Source organism: Oikopleura dioica, chromosome 1 (genome assembly GCF_907165135.1).
Source record: "Oikopleura dioica chromosome 1, OKI2018_I68_1.0, whole genome shotgun sequence".
Lineage (NCBI taxonomy): Eukaryota > Metazoa > Chordata > Appendicularia > Copelata > Oikopleuridae > Oikopleura > Oikopleura dioica.
The window spans coordinates 6,822,895-6,843,687 of record NC_137291.1 but is presented as its reverse complement, the minus strand read 5'-3'; the positions used below and the strand labels follow the sequence as shown (position 1 = coordinate 6,843,687).

General features: G+C 44.5%; 6 protein-coding genes across 6 annotated transcripts; 4 read left to right on the top strand and 2 right to left on the bottom strand.

The window, feature by feature from the left end:
- Positions 1 to 1,186: 1,186 nt before the first annotated feature.
- On the top strand, positions 1,187 to 9,423 carry LOC145706510 (uncharacterized). The gene is made up of 9 exons (XM_081783959.1): positions 1,187 to 1,552; positions 1,602 to 1,689; positions 1,929 to 1,991; positions 4,884 to 5,289; positions 5,334 to 5,813; positions 6,147 to 6,262; positions 6,438 to 6,627; positions 6,926 to 7,052; positions 9,028 to 9,423. Exons 1-9 carry the CDS (start codon positions 1,371 to 1,373, stop codon positions 9,158 to 9,160), a joined length of 1,785 nt encoding a protein of 594 aa, XP_081640085.1. The 5' UTR covers positions 1,187 to 1,370; the 3' UTR covers positions 9,161 to 9,423.
- A 729-nt stretch (positions 9,424 to 10,152) lies between these two features.
- On the bottom strand, positions 10,153 to 13,014 carry LOC145710973 (autocrine proliferation repressor protein A-like). Its single transcript, XM_081788688.1, has 9 exons — positions 12,957 to 13,014; positions 12,319 to 12,694; positions 12,185 to 12,277; positions 11,536 to 12,136; positions 11,320 to 11,492; positions 10,701 to 10,967; positions 10,531 to 10,626; positions 10,399 to 10,484; positions 10,153 to 10,354 (listed from the first exon to the last, which is right to left on the bottom strand). The coding sequence occupies exons 1-9, from the start codon at positions 13,004 to 13,006 to the stop codon at positions 10,216 to 10,218; spliced, it is 1,881 nt and encodes a 626-aa protein (XP_081644814.1). The 5' UTR covers positions 13,007 to 13,014; the 3' UTR covers positions 10,153 to 10,215.
- Positions 13,015 to 13,675: 661 nt separating this feature from the next.
- On the top strand, positions 13,676 to 14,053 carry LOC145711349 (protein S100-A1-like). The gene is made up of 2 exons (XM_081789069.1): positions 13,676 to 13,834; positions 13,876 to 14,053. The coding sequence occupies exons 1-2, from the start codon at positions 13,729 to 13,731 to the stop codon at positions 14,037 to 14,039; spliced, it is 270 nt and encodes an 89-aa protein (XP_081645195.1). The 5' UTR covers positions 13,676 to 13,728; the 3' UTR covers positions 14,040 to 14,053.
- Positions 14,054 to 15,150: 1,097 nt separating this feature from the next.
- Positions 15,151 to 15,514, top strand: LOC145695402 (protein S100-P-like). The gene is made up of 2 exons (XM_081772389.1): positions 15,151 to 15,290; positions 15,337 to 15,514. Exons 1-2 carry the CDS (start codon positions 15,206 to 15,208, stop codon positions 15,495 to 15,497), a joined length of 246 nt encoding a protein of 81 aa, XP_081628515.1. The 5' UTR covers positions 15,151 to 15,205; the 3' UTR covers positions 15,498 to 15,514.
- Positions 15,515 to 15,943: 429 nt separating this feature from the next.
- Positions 15,944 to 17,029, bottom strand: LOC145698766 (mediator of RNA polymerase II transcription subunit 18-like). Its single transcript, XM_081775990.1, has 4 exons — positions 16,928 to 17,029; positions 16,622 to 16,836; positions 16,342 to 16,460; positions 15,944 to 16,300 (listed from the first exon to the last, which is right to left on the bottom strand). The coding sequence occupies exons 2-4, from the start codon at positions 16,833 to 16,835 to the stop codon at positions 15,959 to 15,961; spliced, it is 675 nt and encodes a 224-aa protein (XP_081632116.1). The 5' UTR covers position 16,836; positions 16,928 to 17,029; the 3' UTR covers positions 15,944 to 15,958.
- Positions 17,030 to 18,367: 1,338 nt separating this feature from the next.
- On the top strand, positions 18,368 to 20,473 carry LOC145711848 (multiple PDZ domain protein-like). Its single transcript, XM_081789539.1, has 5 exons — positions 18,368 to 19,396; positions 19,466 to 19,558; positions 19,648 to 20,180; positions 20,228 to 20,422; positions 20,464 to 20,473. Exons 1-5 carry the CDS (start codon positions 18,368 to 18,370, stop codon positions 20,471 to 20,473), a joined length of 1,860 nt encoding a protein of 619 aa, XP_081645665.1.
- Positions 20,474 to 20,793: the final 320 nt, after the last annotated feature.

Sequence of the window (20,793 nt, the reverse complement as noted above, 5' to 3'; positions counted from 1 at the left end):
TTGCATTCACAAAGAGCCGAAGCGAACCATATGATATGGATCTCTGGGCTCAGGATCCCCTGCAAATCACTACAAAGCTGCTGGGCAGTATGCGCGAAGCCACAGGCAGCGACCACAACCTGACCGGCCTTGCTTCACAGTGGCGGGCACCCTGTAATCCCACGCTCAACCACACATGCTATCGAGCGTCTTCATGGTCGCGGTACAAGTCCCCTCAAGAAAAAAATTATAGAAAAGTCGCCCCAATTGAAATCGTTAACCCGTCCAAGCAAGGCACGAGCGCGGTTTTATTGGAATCGATTCATCCGATCGCCGGGACTTCCTTTGAGAATCTGAAGGAATTGATGCATTTACGCGCCGTAAATTTATTCGCCCAAAATAATCAGGGCTTTATTGTTTCCTGAAACATTCGCTCCAGAGAGAGAGAGACTTCATTCACGAGGCTAATCAGCACTTTGAAATAGGAAACAGCTCGGTGTATAATTTATACACCATTAAAGCCTCAAGCTCTCCTCCCTCGTCCACCCGAAGCGTTTCTTTTCCTACGAGAGGCAAAATGACAGTGCGAACACAGCTCCGAAACAAACATGTGTGTAATTAGTAGCTTACTTTTTGCGCTCGTAATCAAAGGGGAGCAATGGTAAATCAAGTGTGGAAGGGATGAACTTGGATTACTTGGACAGATTTGACGGTCTTTGAACTTACGAAACTGATAGTACTTGTAAAAATATGAGCATTATATTGCGCCTTTTGCTGGCCGTCAATCAAATACCGGTTTTAAAATATTGCCCTTGCGGGAATTCCCGCGCTGACCCGTATCGGAAACAAGGCTTCATTGCAAAGAAAAATAATAAGGAGCTCTCTCCCCGCGGCCCTTATTTTCATTGCATGTCGCTTTCTCCTGCTCAATCTTCGCCGAGCATGATCTTCTTAATGCATGGTCATGTTGACATGAACATGCAAGCGAGCAACATCGACATCGTCAATCTCGTTCGAAGTCGCCTGACGGGAAGAAGCGTTTGGTGTAAAAAGGTCGGCAGCGGGAGGCGACGCACTTTGCGATAAGCACCAAGCTCGGCAAGGTGCTCCTCCAACTGGCTCCTGAGAGAGTGTTCTGACATACAGGAACCGTGTGCGAGGATGTCCCTGAGCCTGGCAGGGGTTTGGGTTAGCCACTACCAGACCCCCTCCCACTCAGCGTGCGAGTACGAGGGTGGCGCGCGAGGGCCGCGCAGGAGCTCGCACCCAGGCCCCCGATCGCCCGTGCTCTTTATTTCTCGTCCGCGGACGCGCCCCGTGCCACTCCGTTGCGATCTTTCGCTTTTAGCCCCGTGAATTCACACATAGAGAGGGAAAAAGAAGCACGAAAAATGAATAGAGATGACGCTGACAGTGTAGAAGATACCGAAATCGTGGTGGAGGTGGTGCCCACCACGGGAGGAAGCTTCGAAATCAGACTGGACGCCACCGCGACAGTGGAAGAACTGCGCTGGCGAGTAGCCAGAAAAGTCCAAACGCCACGCGAGCGGCTTACCCTGCTCAGCAGAGAAAGGTTTTTATCTGCTGGTTTAGGCAAAATAGGCTTACTGTATTTCTCGTAGAGTTTTGAAGACCGGCCGCCTCGACGAGCTTGAAATTCGCGATGGTTCGCGGATTACGCTCATTCCGCAGCTCGAAGCTGGTTTTTCGGTAAGTCGTCTTGCCCCACCCGTAGGATATGAATAGAGAGTATCAAGAGATCTGACAGGCTGTATATGAAGGCTAATGCTACTGGCGGGGCTGATTTTCCACTACTGGTGTATTGAATTTGGCCAGCCGCCCAGTGAGAGCCAGAAAGAGCCCCCGTATTGGCGTCCTGACAGGCGCGACATAACCGAATGAGCCCCTTTTGAGCCCATCATGGAGGTGGCTAACTCTTCCAAATTTAGACCGGGCAGCAAGGAACCGAACAATCCGTCGTTCAGGCAATCGAATCACTCTCCGAGCAACAGGTAACTAATCATAAAATTTAATGCGCGTACATTCCTCGCCCTTTTTAACGAACATCATGAAATTTAACGTCCCAGGGTGGCCTTTTGCGCGCTGCGTGCATGTAAGCGGGTTAAAAATTTGAAAAGAAATCGGCGGGAAAAAGAAGCGGCTAAAAATAGAAGACCAGCGGGTTAGCGAGTTATTTGAGAGAATTGTCACCTAACCGGAGGTGCTCGATTCTCGATTGGGTAAACAAATTGGTTCCAATTTGTTGGGCGCCCAATATTGTGAGCTCGATCGGGTTGGCTTGAGCTTTGTTGCTCGCTTAGTGAGGTTAGAGTGGCGTTGTGGTCAGTGGTCACTCTGGCGATCAATGAATCCCTTTCACGGCGGATGGACAAAGGGTTAGCGGAGCTTGGAGCGATTCAACCTTTCCGAATGGCCCTCTTCTTGAATTTCTAATTCTTGGACATTCCAGCTAGTCAATTTTTCAAGAAGAATTTCGAAAATGCAAAATCGGAAATTTGGCGATTTAATATTTTCATGAAATGTTTAATTTGGAATTTCTCGCCCCTCTTCAATATTTGAAGAATAATCACACAAAACGGAAAAGAACGAAGGAACGAGGAGAGCTGGGCAACCCTCAACCTCCTATTAGCGGAAATCCGCCGCGTACCTCTAATTGCGCTTTTGATTAGAGCCGTTCCCCTCTTGTAAAAATAGAAAGAATCACTATTTACGGCTGGGCAACGTCTGGCTGACGAGTTGGTTGATCTGTGATCTTTTTTGCTCCACTTGTGTGTAAACTTTGCGCACTGGTTGATCTTTTGTACGGCGGGACTCTATGGAGATTCTATGGCGATTTTCATCTCAATCGCGCCGCTCAAACATCCTATAATGATCAATGACGAGTGGGGACTCGAGATTTCGATTTTTCCTGACTCGAGCATGGAGCATGAAATTATCGGTATTGAATAGATATTTTACTCCGCAGCGTTTTATTCATCACCTAATTTGAAAAAGTATTTCAAGCCTCAAAAACTCCGTTTTCCAAAATTAAAAATCATTTTCTGAATAAAAAAGGGACAATTTTAAAAAAGATAAGAGGAGGAAAATAACCATTTCCCGAATGAGCCAAATAAATATAAACATGAGATTGGGGCTTATTTTCGCGTTTGCGCTGTGGCATTCAATGTGGAAACGCGCCAGTGATTTTTCGTGGACCTTCAATTCGAGGACGTCACGTGGAAGCGACAAGAAAATGTTCAAACGTATCACGGTCGAGGTTGAATGCGCCGCTCGTTCCACTCAAAGGCCAGAAAATATTGAGACTCGCTCAATCAGAGCACTTTATTTTTTGATAAATCAGCCCTACATATAAGAATATTAAATGACGTTGAACATCATTATCATACTTTGACAAAGTTGAGGCAGGCCTGCCTGGCCGAGCCGCGAAGACTTTATGAAGCACGTAAAATGCCTGGCTCGGGCAATATAAGCCCGAAAAAAAGAGCTTGTTTGAATGATTAGGATGCTTAAAGAGCTAATTTACCTTGTCAAAAGCCTCAAGCAGCGTAAAGACAGCGGTCGATCCTCTCCTTAGCTCGTCGTCTACGATCGACTTTGGGGACGGGTCATGTCGAATCGATTTTGGAGTAGTTTAAAGTCATTTTGCCGTGCGTTTTGGTGACAATGGCGGCGGTCCAACTCGTGTTCCGACTAGAAAGACCACTTTTCGAAACAAATTGCTCCATTCCGAGGCGAAATAGTAGAACACGCCCTCCAAAGAACGCAAACTACAGATCTAAGTTCAGTTCAAATAGCAGGCCCTTACCATAATTTCAATGATTCGCCTTTAAAAAGATCAGAAAAATCGACTCAGGGGACCATAAATTTTGAACTATCGAGGATTTTCCGCAGAAATCGTCAAAAACGCGAAAAGTCGTTTGGCTTTGCTGGTTGTAAAAGGGTCTACTACCTAGCAAAGAGTGAGCTTGAAAATATTACGGAGAGAATTTAAATTCGGCTCCTGATTCCTTGCTCTGATGTTTGGCAGTTCCTCAAAGCTCGTTTCTGCCGAGATGAGCACTTTAGGGGATGATTTAGCTCGTTTGAAATTGGTCTTGTGGCCCCGAATGTTTGACTTTTTGACTTGCCAAATGACGGCTTGGCAGGATCGGGGCTCTACTCCACCTTAAGCCCTTTGCGTGCCCAAACATCCTCGAGATACTTCGTACGGTGGTGTAGTGGCGCTACGGTTGGTGCAGATACTTAATGGCGCTGCGCCAGGTTATCCGCTAATTTTCCTCAGATTTTGATAACAAGGAGGATAAAGGATCATCAAGGGGGATAACAGGAGAAAAAATCAACTTGAAATCCGCTTGATATCATTGGATTCGTTCTGAAAAGAGTCTAACTCTTAGAACCTTGGTGCAGCGTAGTGGCTACGGTGTCTATAGCTGGACCGTGAGTTGGAGCGCCACGGAGCCGCTCCACCACTTCACGGTGCTACCACACCACCACCTGGATTTACTAGACCGACGACGGGTTCAACTGATTAGAGCAAAATTAGATTTTGAACCCGAAATTTTAGCACGGGCTGATTACTTTAGCGGGCTGGTGGTGTGGTAACCAGTGACGGAACAGCGTCCACTGGTGCAGTAACTGCTCCATACACGTACCACACCACGATGCAACACCACAAACGTTGATGTAACACCACCAACAGGGCGCCTCCAAACTTTCCCAGAAGATGCGGCGGTCTTCCAGGGACGCGTAATTGAAGAATTCCTCCGATTTCTCTCATTTTTACTTCTTTCGCTTTCAAATTTTATCAGGATTACCAGCGCAGCCGTGGAAATGAATTTATCTTTAGTCCTATTATAGATGGTAGTAAAAACATCCATTTTTAGGTCGATGATTTTCTATCAGGAAGAAGTCCTCTTACTCTCGCTCTCCGCGTGGAAGATCACATGATGTTCGTCCAGCTGCAGCTTGAGCAATCTGAAAGAAAACGTCGATCTACGAAGCGCCAGTCACGCGAGAAGGCAGATTCCACAGACCCGAAAATCGCGCGTACCCAAAATGGAACAAGCGCACCACAAGACCCAAGAAGACCTTCTTCAAGTCAGGAGAAGCCATCAACATCCCGCCTTCCTCAACAAGCCCCTCCTCCTAATGCTGCTATCCCAGGCCCTTCGAATCGAAATCCAGGACTTGTTCAGCCCGTCCTAAGCCCCGAGGAATGGACGAGGTACCGCGCAGAGCTTCACCGATTCCACCAAATGATTCTCCCCGGTCATCAGCCAAATTGTATAGGTAAACTTTTATGAAGTTTTTTCATGCCATAACTGGCAATTTAGTTTACCCCCATCAAATGGTGTCCGAGCTGCGTAGCCTAGTCGCCGAGCAACAGCGTCAATCGGTGCGCCACCACCACCAGCAAATCCACCATCAGATGGCTGCGGCAGCTGCTGCTCACCGAGCCGCCACCGCGGCTCAAACCGCCAAGCATCGAGCAGCGCAAGCCGCTTCTTCTCAAACCCCGACTCAAAGCAAACACAACCAAACCGCCTCAGCTTCATCATCCAAGACGCCGTCGACCATTCCATCAGCGTCGCCTGTGTCATCAGCAACTGCTACCTCAAAGAACACCCCTACCCCTCAACAAAACCATTCAACAGCACCTAACCCCAAGCAAGCTTATCCGTTAATACCTACCCAGCCCACGAGATCCGGCAAATCCCAGCAGAAACCCCGATCTCAATCAAAGTCGACCTCAGCACCGAAGATCGAGTCCGTCACCAACAATGGACCACACGTGTTTTCTGGCACCTTTTCAGGTTAGTTTACTGTGCGTATCTCACGTGCTACTGTGAGTAGACCCAGAGGGAGTCGTTAATCTTTGAAACGCGCGCGTTGCAAAGCTGACCGCAGCTGATCCTCTGTGGGTCACCGCCAGCTGTTGACATTGTGTTGACATTTGACATTTCGAGGGGGCGATCCTTCAGGTATCGAAAACCTAAAGGGAAAGTTATTTTCGCCGCGCGAAGGACCATCGACAACCCTCAAGGGTTTGACAGCACGTGCGATTTGACTTTTCAAAGCGCGCCTGCTGAGTAGTATAGCTAGCGCATATTAAATTGGACTACAGTAGGAATAACGCGTATATTCAGGCTCCCTCCACCCGTCTGTCCAAGACGAGTCGGGACGACCGCGACGCGATCCGTCGACAATCGTTCAAATTCTGCGAGACCTGCTCTCTACTGCGAATCATCAATATCTGCCCGAGGTATGTTCCCACCAACCGTTCTCTTCGCAGCCCAATAAATTATGCATTGCTGACGTGATCGCAACTCATCCCGATACTCACGCAAAAATAAATCTTTAATCTCTCCCCTTTCATTCTTTTTCCGAATACCGTCTGTCTCTGAATACCGCTTCCAACTTCTGACTCGTTCATTCAGCTCCTCCGCAGCCAGAACGGTGTCATGATCGGACGACGAGCAATTGGACACGCTAGAATCAGACAATCTGTTCGTATTGGATCCTCGAGCTCTCGTCACTCTTCTTCAAAATCGTCGAGATCGTCGAAATCTTCAAAGTCTTCAAGGTCGAGCAAACAGCAACAACCCCCTACGATCGACCAAAATTACAGTAAGTTGGATGAAGATATTTTCCGTGTCTTTGTGGTCTTTTTTCAATTGAAGTCCTTTAAAAACAGTAATCGAGTCTGAATAGTATCAATTTAAAGAAAACGTTTATTTTCCCAACACATAGGGTAAGAGCCCTGTTTCCACTCTTGGCTCCAGTTTAGACAAGATAACTCAAATTCCAAGTAAAGCCCTCCGTTATCTCGGGCCAGAGCCGACTAGGGCCTGGCAACAAGCTCGCGTCAGGATTTATAAATTTATGGCTTTTTGTTTCTAACAAGTTTTTGACAACTGTTCTTCAGTCCAGTGGTTGCAGAAGACGCGCCGCGAGAACGACATCACGCGCTCTAAAATGGCCAAGCTACAGGAGCAACTCAAGGAGCGCCGAAATCGACGACGCAAGGGAGTCAAGGAAGACCTCGACGGAAGGTAAATTTTATTTTCGAAGCGTTGAATTATTGACGCGATGGCCCCTCTCCTGGGGAGTGAGTGTGTTTTTGCTTCTATAGGGGCTCATTCAGACGCGAAATCTTGAGGGAATATTTATCCATAGCGCGCGCATTGATTTTTTCAAGGGTCGGGCCTTTCACCCGTCCTCTCGTAAAGCCTGGTGCCTTTTTGAAAGTCGTTCTGGCCGGGGTTTGTAAAGTGGTTAAATAGACTTTAGCATTTCTCTCTTATAAGCAATGGCTTTTTCTAGCGCTCTAAATAAAGATTTCGATTCTGAGGTTTGTACATTCCATTACGAAAACTTATCAGAGTGAAACCAAAGAAGAATGTTTATTTATAGAACTTGGAAATTAATTTAAACCCGGAATATACTGAAAGATAAGATCTCGTCCATCACCGCCCGGGCCCGTTCGGAATCGCTCAGAAGACGATTATTTTCACTGTCAACTTTCGCGACTCTACAGGATTTTCAGGGCCGGCTATTATGGCTAATCGAGCCAGTGGGAGTTCGATTTCAGTAGGTCGAACGTTAATGCTGACCAGACCTGTCTTGGTATTGTGTCAAAAGGCGACTTTTCGGCTCAAAAATATCAATTTCGCCTCCGTCTTGTGAGACATATGCTCCTGACGGACTGGAACGAAAATATTACTCTCGTGGCAAAAGCTCAGTTCCTCCGAGTCAAAACATTTTGTCCGAGCCAAAAAGGGACGTCTTCAACAATAGTTGAGCTAGGAATTTTGCCTCTAAAAAGACGCTCTTGATGCGGAAAGGCGCCCTCGTCAAAACGAATCCATTTAACAAACCGTCGATCGGATGATATTCTCATGCGAGCTGATGTTGTTACATGGGATTTTATCAGCGGAGCCCGGCGGGACATGGCCAGAGCGGATTCAATCCCCTTCCAAGCTGGGGGATTTAACTTCTGCTGCTTGAAAATTTGAGCTTCGCGCTATAGGCAAATGAAGTTTATCAGCGGCAGTCTGAGCCGCTGCTGGGCCGCCTTTGATCGCCAAATTCCGAAACCAATTTTCGCGTTCGTTCGCAATGCTTTGGCCGCCCTCCAACATGAGAGATGAGGGGCCGCGCGCTGCTTCTCCCGCGGCGGGGGTAGAGCTCGTTATGCTCCTCCACCACCACCGCCAAGCCTCGCGCAAGTTTCCCTGCTCCGAGCTCACTCGGTCGAAAATATGGCAAACCTCGTTTTGAGGTTTCCGTGCATAAAAACGCACTAGCAGCAAGAAAGGTAGTTTCCTAGCGGATTTAGGGTAACCAATATCCGATGCAAAGCTTATTTTTCTATTGAAAAAAGCCGCTAGCGGCTTATTCCCATCAATATCTGCCAAGGAAATATGAGCTTGTAAGGCAAGATTGAGCGTAAAATTAGCATAATGCACAAAAAGGGCCAGCCGAAGGGGTTAAGGTTAAACTCTAATAAGGTGATGCCCGTCAGCTCGCCGCGCTAAGGTTATCTCCTGCCCTCAAAGAGCTCTCATCAGGCAGCCGGGAGCTTTTCCACTGCGCTGCGGGTCGTCGCGGAGCTCATTCTATTATTTTTAACCCTGACAGCGGCGGGTGCTGCGCGCCCAAACCACCTCCGCCACCACCTTAAACAGCAGCTCGGGATAAGACAGCTCCGCTGTCCAGCGGCGGCGGCTTCTTGAATTCTGTTTGACGCGGCGCTTTCGGCTCAAGGGGATCTCAATCCGCCGCTGCGCTCAAGCACCAGATATTCCGACTCTCTCAAGCCAAATATTTGATACAAGGGTGCGACTTACGGTCAGCAGAGATTTGACAAGAGCTCAGTCGGGAATCGATACAATCACCATAGCTTAGGGATTATCAGCCAGTGCTTCTTAGAAGCGCGTATACCCTTAATGGCACACACTCTTCCACGGGTTCATCATAATGTCATTGAAATCATGGAGGAAACCTTGTTTAATACTTTTGATTTAGCTCTTCGCAACCCTTGGACGCCGAAACAGAAAACGAGACGACGATGGAGACCTTGACCGTCGGGCTTGGCTCAGTATCCCCACCGCGCGATGCCCAAAGTCCAAAACAAACCCTTAACTATCTCTCTGTATAGCACTCTAACTACAGTCTCCTGCTGGGTCGCATCTTCTACCGCGAACGCTTAGTATCTGTATAATCGGTGTATCTCTAAACAGAACTCTGTAAAAATATTTAATTTAACGGCATTTCATTTCGTGCAGCTGGAAATGCAATTACCCAAAAAAAAAATGAAGTGTGTTCGGGTATTTATTTCTAGTTCATCTTACTAGCTGCGCCATACTTACTTTCTTCTCTCCTCTTTCTTACAAACCGTTCCATTAAAATTCTCTAGAATATAAATACAGTGATTTACTATTGAAATGGAAGCTCAGTTCGAAGCAGGAAAATTAAGTGAGGAATAAACTGATCGCCGAAATTGGCAGGAAGGAGCAAGCAGTTATTTGGTGAAGTGGCGCTGGCCGCCAAGACCAGAAATGACAAATCGGCCCAAAATTGGCTGCTGCCTGATCTGCGGGCGGCGGAACATCCCACCGTCGCGACACTTGCGCTTTTTGACTAGAATCCGACTCAATTTTGCATTCTTCCGAGTCAAGAAAAATACATTTTTTCAAGAAGGATGATTGAGAATCCATCTTACAGTCACGCGAAGAAGAATTTCGTTCGCAAAATATGATAAATTATTCGCTATTTAATTATCGTTTCTATCAGCTTATCCTTCTTTCAATGAAGAAACACAAACACCAGTTTAAAATTCTTGTTAGCTAAAGAATCTCCGAGTGCTCAAAGGTCTCCCCGGGAGCGTAGTAATTGCAAAAGCTCGTGCCCGAGAGGGACTGGCAGGGAGGCTGAGTGGGAAAACGGCCAGCCGAGTGTTATCATGTTGAGATCGCATATTCGCGGGCGCTGAAGTCGAAGAGCCGCCATTCTAGCTGCCGCGGGATTCTAGCGCTGTGCGAGCCACAGATAAAAATAATAATTCGCCAGGCCATGACAACTACCCAGGAGATATTAACGCTTATCTATCATGTTATCTTGTGGGCAAGAGATCTTATAGCTCCGGTGAAAGAATTTGGTAAGAATTTTATTCTTTTTATAAATATACGTCTGCAAGACAGAAGTCAATATCAGCTAGACAAGGCTTCCGTTGCAGGCTTCGCCCATACAATCTTCGAATGGTGGGGCGACTGGGAGAATCTGAGCTTCTGTAGTTACTTCGATGCCTTGAACATCGTCTGGCCCCTGGAACTCGATCTCGAACCAGAAAGCTCTAGAAAGATTTCATCATCAATTGCAAACGAAAAATATACGAACCGATAAGCGTCCGGTGCTTCGTCCAGTTCAAGAACAAAAGTCTTTGGGCCAGTTTGAGTTGCCATAATTCGCTTGGCAACATGCAGCTAGAAAATAGACTGTTTTTTCGAGCATTGATAAGGAAGCAAAAACCTGGACTTGAAGGTCAGTTGGCTCGAGTCGTGGCGGATTCCAAGAAGGATTCAGTTGTTTATGCGTGAAAATGAATTCGTCAAGTACTCCGGTCATGTTCATCTTTCAAAAATGCTCACATAATGTAATTTACATCGTCCTGTTAACATTAGCTGTCAATCAATTACAAGCATTTCCTTTGCAAGTTCAATGCAAAACTCATCCGGATCGAATTTCAGCGATTCCTTGCACATGGCGCCTTCTGGATTTTGAAATCGCATAGGCTTTGCTTTGCTATCTGGGACTCTCTTGAACTTCTTCACTGACTTTCCCACAGGTGCTTTATCGGGATATCCTGGAGGGAGCTCATCTGGGCAAACGAAGAGATCACAGCCCGCGTAGAATCCTTTTTCGTTATCTCGCAAACCAGCGATTCGGAAATCTCGACGGAATCGAGTCTTGCTTTTTGGCGATTCCATAGAAATTCACGCAGCTATACGTTTTTCAGGAAAAATTCCGAAAATGTTAACCCTGGAAAGTGATCCATGATATGGAGGAAATTATGTATCTATGATGGAAAAAACGCTCAAGGTCAGACAAAATTCATGTTCCAAAAAGATGTTGACGCAAAAGCCAGTTTCAATTTACATTTATAGACAAAATTTTTAGACACCGAGAATTTCGATTATCGTCAAATAAGAGCATTCGTCCCAATTTTATATAAGACACAAGAATCTGTGTAATTCGCTAGAGAATCTGATGCATCTGTATTTCTTCCTTGATTTCAAGCTGCGTTCAGTATGAAACCACTTTCCTATCCATCACCCACCCGTAGACATTCTTCGGAAAGGTCTCAAATGTCAGCTCGATTCCACCATTCTTCGCTACCGGATCATCGTATCTTCTGTAGCTAAACTTCGGGAGGGAGTAATCTTTGTTTACCGCGAGGAACATCGAGCGGAGAACGAAGGCAAAGTGCGGTGCTTAATTATCTAGTATGTTTTCTTTTTTTTATGCCAAACTTACTTGAAAGGCCAGAAAGGGAAGTACTATGCTCAGCATTCGGCAATAGTCTGAAATACTTTGGCTCTGGAAGCCCATCGAAAAAGTACCAAGTATCGTCTGGTTGGAAAAATTCGTCCATGCTCGCAGAAATGACCAATTTTGGCATTGTCAGTCTTTCTCTGTATTCATAAGGGTCAATCTCGTCCGCCATGAGCTGGAGGTTCGGGTCGTCGAGCCTTCCGTTGATTCCTTCGACCCAGTAGTCGTACATGGCAAAAGTCCAGTTGCCAGTGTTTCTGTAAATGTGCTTGAAGTTTTGTTGAAGGTTCAAGATGTCCAAGACAATCGGAGCGGCAAGGTTGATTCGTTCAGGATCAGTGGCAGCTACCAACCAAGTTGTCCAGCCTCGTTTGGATGCTCCAGCGACAGTCCACCTTTTGAGCTCAACTCCACTGAGTCCAAGTGCGACTTCTCGTGGGTCTTTGTTGATTTCAATCGCGACATCCATCGCTCGCAGACTCGCTTTTACCATTGGAAATCGAACAAGCCATTCTGGTTGATCGGGAAAGTCCAAGAAGTGACGCCACGTCAGGGCGATAATTTCATCCTCAGTTCTGGTCTCCTAAGAGTCAGAAGATAAATTGACGTTCTATCAGGCGTATCTACGTACCTTCCAGTCGTTTTTAAAGACAAGCCTTTCATTTGGAATCTGTTTGATATTGACGTAAATACAGCCAGTTATTCTTGCGTAAACGCGTCCGATCTAAATAAAAATTATGGAATTGCTTAGCGCCGTGAATAAACCGTTATAAATAAGTCATCCCAGCTTGGAGCGTCGTTTCTGTTACCATCCCCGTCAATAAAGAGAACCGCCGTATCGAGAAGATTCTCATCACGCACTCGCTCGCCAACTGGCACCCACATGGTGACCCAGTGAATCCACTCCGCAGATTGGTGCTTTTCGACAACGTAGATGCTCTCGTCGAGCCATTTCTGAGATGTCATCTTGATCATGTAACCGACGAGTCCGGGATATTCGCGGTTTCGCTCGACGATTTCATACTTGAAAGCTTCATCCTTTCTCCAAACATAATTGTCTAGGGCTGAGCATTTTTGCCCTGGGCGTGTGTCCGGGCAAGGGTCTCGGTAGAAACCACGCGGGTTAAATTCGTATTCAGGGCTAAATGAGGAAATAAAATAAGTTTCCGTTAATCTTTTCGGAAAGGCTAGAAACGCCGGTGTTGCGCACCGCTCATTTTGAGTTTCCTCACAAGGAAAAAATAGGCGACATAAGTTCAGAATTTTACCGGAAAAATGACTGTTAGGCAAGTGAGAATGGGCGTACTTGAAGCAACATTCTCTTTTCAACATGCCTTCGATAAAAAATAACCAAAAACGGTTCCCGACTGAAAGCCTATTCCAGAGACAGTCAGACAATCTACCTGAGAGAGCCCGCAGCAGCTATCCCGAGCAGTCCGAAAAAGGAAAGCATCTCTGAAAACTCTGAGCGTCGGACTGAGCCAGTTTTGCTCTCCATCGGCCGATAAATATTGACGATGTTCTTATACCAACAAACATTGCGTGCAATCAGTACAACTCGGAATATTGCCAAGCTTTTTTAGCGATTTCTGAATTGGGCTTTAATTGATCGCGTTAATGGTTTTGTGCATCGCAATAGTAACTGAGTTCATTGAGCGAACCCATTTATCCTTCTTCAAAGGTGCGTTTGTGAACCCAGAATAAAGTCAAACCGAACTGCTAGACCGGGTTATCATTCGAGCTGCCCCTAACCCTAAACCTAACCCAGGGGGCTAGACCCCCGGGACCCCCCGTTGAGAGTTCCCAGTCCGTAATCCTAACCACTAGCCCATATTCAAGAGATAATGGAGATTAAGCGGTTGAGCATGCTCAATCATTCCCATACTCACGAATCCTGAGTCACGAATGCTACTTGCATTCACTTAGCAAGGCTCAATCTTGATGGTTATTATCCGTTCTCGAATCCAGATTTCAAGATCACTAGGAGTGGTTTTATCCGTCATCGGATAAAACATTGAATGCACTTCGCCCTTATTCTTAGGTGCGTTCATAAACCTACGATGCAGTTCAGGCGAGCTGCTGGAGCGGAAGTAGCTCGGATATAAAATTACCTTTTTTCTCATCCATTCATTCATTTCTTTATAACAGTGAAAACGATAGGAACGAGAGTCAACGATGTCTGCTCTGCAATCAGCAATGGCAGGCCTCATCTCAGTTTTCGCCAAGCATTGTGGCCAAGATCAGGCACTCAACAAGGAAGAGCTAAAAAATCTCCTTGAGAGTAAGCTTTCTAAAAGTCGCAAACCTTTAAAAATATCATAGCCGAATTCGGAAGTATGTTGGGGAACTCAAAAGATAAAAATGTCGTCGACGAAATCTTCAAGGGCTTGGACCAGGATGGAAACGGAAGCGTTAATTTCACTGAGTTTGTCACAATGGTTGCAGCGCTTACCGCGGCAACGAACGAAATGTTGTGCTCACAGTAGTTCTTTAGGCTGCAACTGAAATAAAAATACAAAAAAAAAAATTGAACGACTTCTATTATATCTGCGTTGCTTTTGCCTTGCGAGACAAATGTAGAAAACCTGAAGCAATGCTAGAAAATATATTCTTTTGCCGACTTCAAAGGTTTGCTACAAATTTCGCCGGCGATGTGAATTTTCAACAGTTCGTCACAATGGTCGCAGCTCTTGATTGTGTAGCGAACGAAATGCTCTGCAAACAGTAATGGTCAACAGAGGGACCCACTTTTTCTTATCTACATCATTTGAAATGAAAGAGAAAATTAAGTTAATTTAAATGAAATATCGAAGCTTCTTTCTGCGACGATTTCTAATATCTCCTCTTTGGAAAATAACCATACTTGCAGTGTTAGGATGATCTTTTTATTAGGTTCGTTCATGAACCGAGGATACAGTCAAAGCAGGCACCTGAACCGGAAGTATTTTTGTATATAGCTGCCCGTTTTCATCCATTTCTCCAAAGCGGTAAAATACAAAAAAACCAAGTCGAGTACATGTCAGCTTTGCAAAGCGCAATGGCTATGCTGATAGGAGTTTTCCATCAGCATGCATCAAATGAAGAACCCTACGAGACCCTCTCAAAAGGAGAGTTGAGACTTCTCCTTGATGGTAATAAATTAAGAACTTCCAATTTCAAAAATGTTTTACATGATGAGTTCGCTGGTATGCTGGCAAGTGTACAAGATCCAAATGCGGTCGACAAAATCTTCGAGGCCTTGGACCAAGACGCTAGTGGAGACGTGAACTTCACTGAGTTTGTGACAATGGTTGCAGCACTTATTTGTGCAACGGGCCAAATGCTATGAAAAAATTAAAAAAGGACTGAAACAGGAGTTAATTTCTGCAAATCTCTGCACGAATATGATTAAAAGCCTGCATAAATTAACTTCTCGATATTGAAAATTTGATGATAAATAAGTGCTATAATACATTATAAGGTATACTTATGGAAAATTAGATACGTTTTTAAAAAAAGATAAAAATAGACATTTATGAAGCAAGGATGCATAGCGTCTTATTAAACCGGAAGTTATTTTTGTATAAAACTGCCGTATTCTCTTCGTTTCATCCATATCTTTATAAGAGAGAAGTCCGTAAGCTATTGAGAGTATGGGTGATCTGCAGCAACAATGACTTTGATTTACAAAACTTTCGCCAAGCAAGCCGGTGAAGACAAGCAACTTAATAAAGCGGAATTAAGAGGTCTCATTGAAGGTACTTTTAGAATTTAGAGATCGTAATTGCTTTAAGATTATTCCAGAGGAGTTTCCTTCTCTCCAAGATGCAGCCCTCCATGCAGGTGATGAAGATACTGGCGAAAAACTCCTCAAGGATTTGGATTGGGATGAGAGCGAATCAATAGATTTCATGGAGTATGTCAGTTATCTTGCAGCGACTACTTGTTGCATTCACAAACACTGAATAAAATAACACACATCAGTGCAACAAGACTGTCTTGAAAAAACCTGCAGAATTCGCACAAGCCATGTACTCTATTCTTGACTAAAATATATCATATTTCCGAATAAATAAATTGGTTGATTTTATTGCACTTATACGATTGAAAAGAAGAAACAGTGGACTCTTCTATTTTGAAAAGAAGATCGTGTAGTGAAGTAGCCATTTCTAGCTCAGAAATTTGGGCGTGTATGTGATTGAATTTCTCGGTGATCGACTTTTGTAAGCTTCACTTGTGGTTTCAGCATTTCCGCGAAATGTTTTAGATCTGGGCCTGTCAAATGCTCTCAACATAAAAAATTTCATTGATGGTTAAACAGGATGTGTTTCTTCAGTTTCATTTTAAAAAGGTCTGAAAATAAATGAGTTGAAACCTTGAGCAGCTTTTATAGCAAGTTCAGCACCCTCTATTCTAAGATAACTATCTACTTCCACAGCTGACGATTGCAATCATCCTGCCTGTTCGCGTAAAAGATAAGATTAAGAGCATTTCCTGGGTCTTCTCCACCCGTGAGGGTCGTAACTGAAACTTCCACAAGATGACTTTTCGTCAGCGGCAAAAGATTCTGTTCCTGATGCTGTCCTGGTTCTTTCATTTTGCAAAGCTTCGATAGAACGACTTTTATCCTCCCTTTTCTGTAGAGATATCCTTTGCTGAGAAATTCCGTGTCAGCTCTGAATCCCAATTCTGTCAGGAAAGAAGTGACGTTTTCCGAGCAGCCGACTGTTACTTGATTTCTCATCAGGCAAGATTTGTTTTTGCCTGTCTAGAATTTTAAATGAAAAAGGGTTGAAAATAAATTTCTACTTCGAGTGCTCCGACGTATTTCAACTGCCAGGGCATTTTGCTTTGCGCCAAGGAACGGGATACACGCATTGTTACAGCATTACCGGAGGAAGATTGAAGGGAGTAAGAGATTTCATGATCTAAAGCAGTCTTAAGTTCAAATATTTTCCTGCAAAAACGTGCTTTCACAAACCCCGAATTTTGCCGTTGACGGAAATCAAAACGTCTTTCCCACCAGTATTGATTTCCGTCAGTGGCGAAATCCGGGGTTTAGGGAAATCCGATCATTTGCAAAACTCACCGATAAACGGTTCGCATTCGACGTTATCGCACAATCCTCTGAGTCTGTTCTTCACGTCTTCGACAAATTCATCTTTTACAGAACCCTGGAGAGAATATTCTGAGAGCGTTCCTACATCTCGGACTCCTTGCTCGTTTTTGACCGTGGCGGTCAAGATCGGATTGTACCCGATCTCCTGATCGAGGCCCGCTGCTCCCATCTTTCCCGAATTCATTCTACAAGCATTTTTCATACAGTCATTTCAGCATGAAATTTACTAAATTGAGCAAATATTGAATTCAAGCAAAGAAAGAAAAACTGGCTCACCTGGCCAGGAATCGAAACAGACAAGGAGTTAAAAATTAACCCGAAATTCCTCTTCTCTTTTATTTTTCTTGATTTTTAAAATACCAAAAAGACGGATTGAAATTTGAAATTTGCGAAGTGAAAGTGGCATCGCGCCAGTAAGCCATTTCGCCCACGCGAATTCTCTCCCTTTCACTCTTTTCTCGTTTTCAATCGCTGAGAAAAAGAAAACGCTGATTCAGAATCAGCTCTCTCTTTTCAATAAAATGATATTTTTTTCGATGATGGGTATTTGTTAATATTATGAGAAAAAAAATAGAGATTGAAGAAGAAATGAAAATGAAGAAATTAAGAAACCATAAAACTTTTTCAACAGAAGAATGAATTTAAATTTTCTGTCCTAAAATAACTTTGGAAATGTTTGCTTATTTTCTGATCACCTGTTGCACTAAATAGTCGAATTTGTTGCCCATGAATTTACTTACCGAAAATTATTGTTAAAGATGATAAAAAACATAATTATGTTTCAAATGAATTTTCATTTGAGCCACATTGAAGTCCGTGATTTCTAAAAATTTATAATTTTATTTAAAAAGATACATGTATGTTCGTTATAAAATGATTCTTATTACATTTTAAATTCGAATTCGATCACTATGTCGTCGAAGTAGTTCAAAGATTATCATATCCAAAACTACTTTTTCTCATATCACGATTCTTTTCTTGCTTGAAAATGATTCGATGACAATTCTGGAGAATGCAAAATACACATTATTTTATCTTAAAAAATAATTTACCACAGTTGAACTCAAATTAAATGCTTTTACATATTCAGACTGTAAATTGGGCTTTTTCCAAAATGCCCGGGGTGAAACAATCTCCCTCAATCGACGATGTAGCCGGAGCGCTTCAGCGAATTCGAGCCCAAGTCGGAGCCCAAGCAGCTGGCCTGGACGGCCTAGAGCAGCTTATCAACGATCCGCTCTTTCGCCAGCTCCTGCATTTAGAAAAGGCGCTCACTAGGGTCAAAGAAACAATCCAAGAAAACCCAGAAGAATTTTCCGAATTCAAAATCGACGAGAACGGACATTTAGGAATGAATTGAAATGCAAATATTGATCATCGTCGTTTTTACTACAGCGGCTAATCGCCAAAATCAATTGATTTTGCGGAATCGAGATTATTTGCTAATGCTTAGCTCGAAAATGATCTCATTTATGAAAAATTATTCACAAAGAAAAATTAACCCCCAGGATGAAGAGGCCCAAATATGCCCATTATCAGTTGGTTTCCCCTCTTATTTCCCCAAATTAATGGAGAAATACCCTTATTTTAACGATAATATATCTTCAATAAATGCAGAAATTTCTGCTTTTCAATTCTTGATAAGCCGAAGAATACACGAGCTCATCCGCATCTTCGGTCGACGATCCAAGCTGGATCGATGATTTCGTCGAGAAAATGGCCAACGGGCGGGAAACCGAACACATCACTCTCGAAAAACAAGTGGGGACATCACTTGGTTTCTCTGTCGTCGGCCTGGAATCGGAGAATCGCGGCGAATTGGGCATCTTTGTCCAAGAAATTCAACCTGGCACGATTACCGATGAAGATGGTCGACTAAAGGAATCAGATCAGATTCTTGTCATCAACGGAAAGCCCCTCGGCCCAAGTGTCTCGCACACAGAAGCGATCGCAGCGCTTCAAGCTGTAAAGGACTCCGTTCACCTGATCATTGCACGTGGTCCCATTCCTCGGCAGCCAGGGCGCTTTTCGGATTCTGAATCTCAAGCATCCGAAGTCGATTTGAAACCAGCTGAAAAGCGCTGGGCTCACTCGGAAATCGTCGTGTTGCACAATGAAGGAAGCGGATTTGGTTTCGGAATCGTTGGTGGAAAGGCCACGGGTGTTCAGATTAAAACGATCCTTCCGGATGGCCTGGCAGACCGAGACGGTCGTCTTCAATCAGGAGATACGATTCTCAAAATCAACGATATCGACCTCTCCGGAATGGGCTCAAAAGAAGCAGCGACGATTCTGCAAGAAACTGGCTCGACGGTCAAACTAGAGATTGCCCGCGGCGAGTTGCCAACCTTTAACCAGTTGAAAACGTCGCCTGATGAGGTGTTTGATGTAGAATTGACGAAGAACGCCGGCGGAATTGGAATTCATATCGCAGGATGGGTGAATGATGGATCTTCCGGAATCGCGCAGCATGGAATTTATGTCAAAGCTGTTACCCCTGGCTCGCCAGCGGCAAATGACGGACGAATTGAAGCTGGTGATCAGATCATTGCTGTGAATGGACTTCGACTTGACGGACAAGGAGTTGGATCCGAAGAGGCCGTGGAAGCGCTGCAGAATACGGGCGACTCGGTCCATTTAACCCTTTCTCGACGAAAGCGAAAATCGACCCGACTCACCGATCAGCAAATCGCCCAACTCAGCCATTATTGGCAAAAGATTGTCGGCGACAAATTCGAAATCATCGTAAGTATCGATTTTTTTGTCTTATAAAATTGCGTGAGGCGCATTCATTCTTTAATTTATCCAAATTAGACAGAACAAGTTGCGAGAGAGCCAGGCCAAGGGCTTGGTATTTCTCTTGAAGCGCTTGAAAGTGGGCCAGATGATCCTGTACCTGCAGATAGGGTAATCCTTTTTTGTATTCATGGTGACCTAAGATGGTGCTTTAATCCCCTGGTGCTTGTGAATTTGCATGCTTTATCATTGTTTTTCAGGTCGGGGAGTTGACGAAAGAGTACGAAAACGCCGGACTTGGAATCGACGTAGAAGGCCTGGAGAGCGAAGGACAATTTAAACATATCATTCGATCCGTGTCTCCTTCTGGCCCCGTCGGAACAAAGACGGGAATCAAAGCTGGAGATGAAGTACTTGAAGTAAACGGAGAAAAACTGATTGGAATGAACCATCTCGCCGCTGTGCAAATTATCAGATCTTTGCCTGAACATGTCGTGCTCGTCTGCGCCCGGAGAAAGGTTGAAGAAGAAACCGTGCAAAAAGAGGAGAACGTCACGTGGGCCGCAAGTCCGGGAACGTCAATGTCTGAATATGTGCCAACTGTGGTCACAAGTGACAACATGGTGGCTGCTTCGATCGGCAAGACTGTGGTCGTTTCAGAAGACAGCAGCGTCAGCTCGGAGGATTCTGAAGAAGAAGACGACTTGGTTTGGATTGAGCTTGAAAAGGGCAATTCTGGCCTCGGCTTTTCCATTCTCGACGCGCCGGATAGAGATGGAGCAAATAGTATTAGGTACAAATGAATCTATATTTTGAATATTAATTTATTTGAACTTTCAGAATCCGCGGTTTGGTTCCCGGAGGAGTCGCTGATCAAGACGGACGCCTTTCGCCCGGCGATCAGATCATCCGAGTCAATGAGATCAAGTTTGACATGCGAGTTTACTCACTAAAAGATTGCGTCGAAGTCCTCAAGGGTCTGCCTCCAGGAATCGTCAAAATCGGCGTCAGAAAGGTCGATGAAGATGCGGATGAGCCTGTGGTTCTCGAAGATAACGAAGAAACTGTTATTGAAGAGTCCATTAACTTTGAGCAAAATCGAAATCAAATGGCAGCCCTGGCCCCTGTTATCAAACAGCCGATCCAGATCGTAAGTTTCTTCATTTTGTGGCACTTACAGTATGATTTTTCTTGGAAATCATGCAGTTGAATATTTGGTGTTGGGAAATTTGATTTTCTTAGCTTGATGGCATCACACATTTTGAAAGAAAATAGCTTCATTTTTCTCGATTTTGATTAGAGAAAAAACTGAAGCTAGAATTGAAAACATGGATTTATAGGAATTGATTTGGAAAATGTTGTTTTGAAATTTTTTGAAAATACATAATTGAAAGGAGGATAATTCG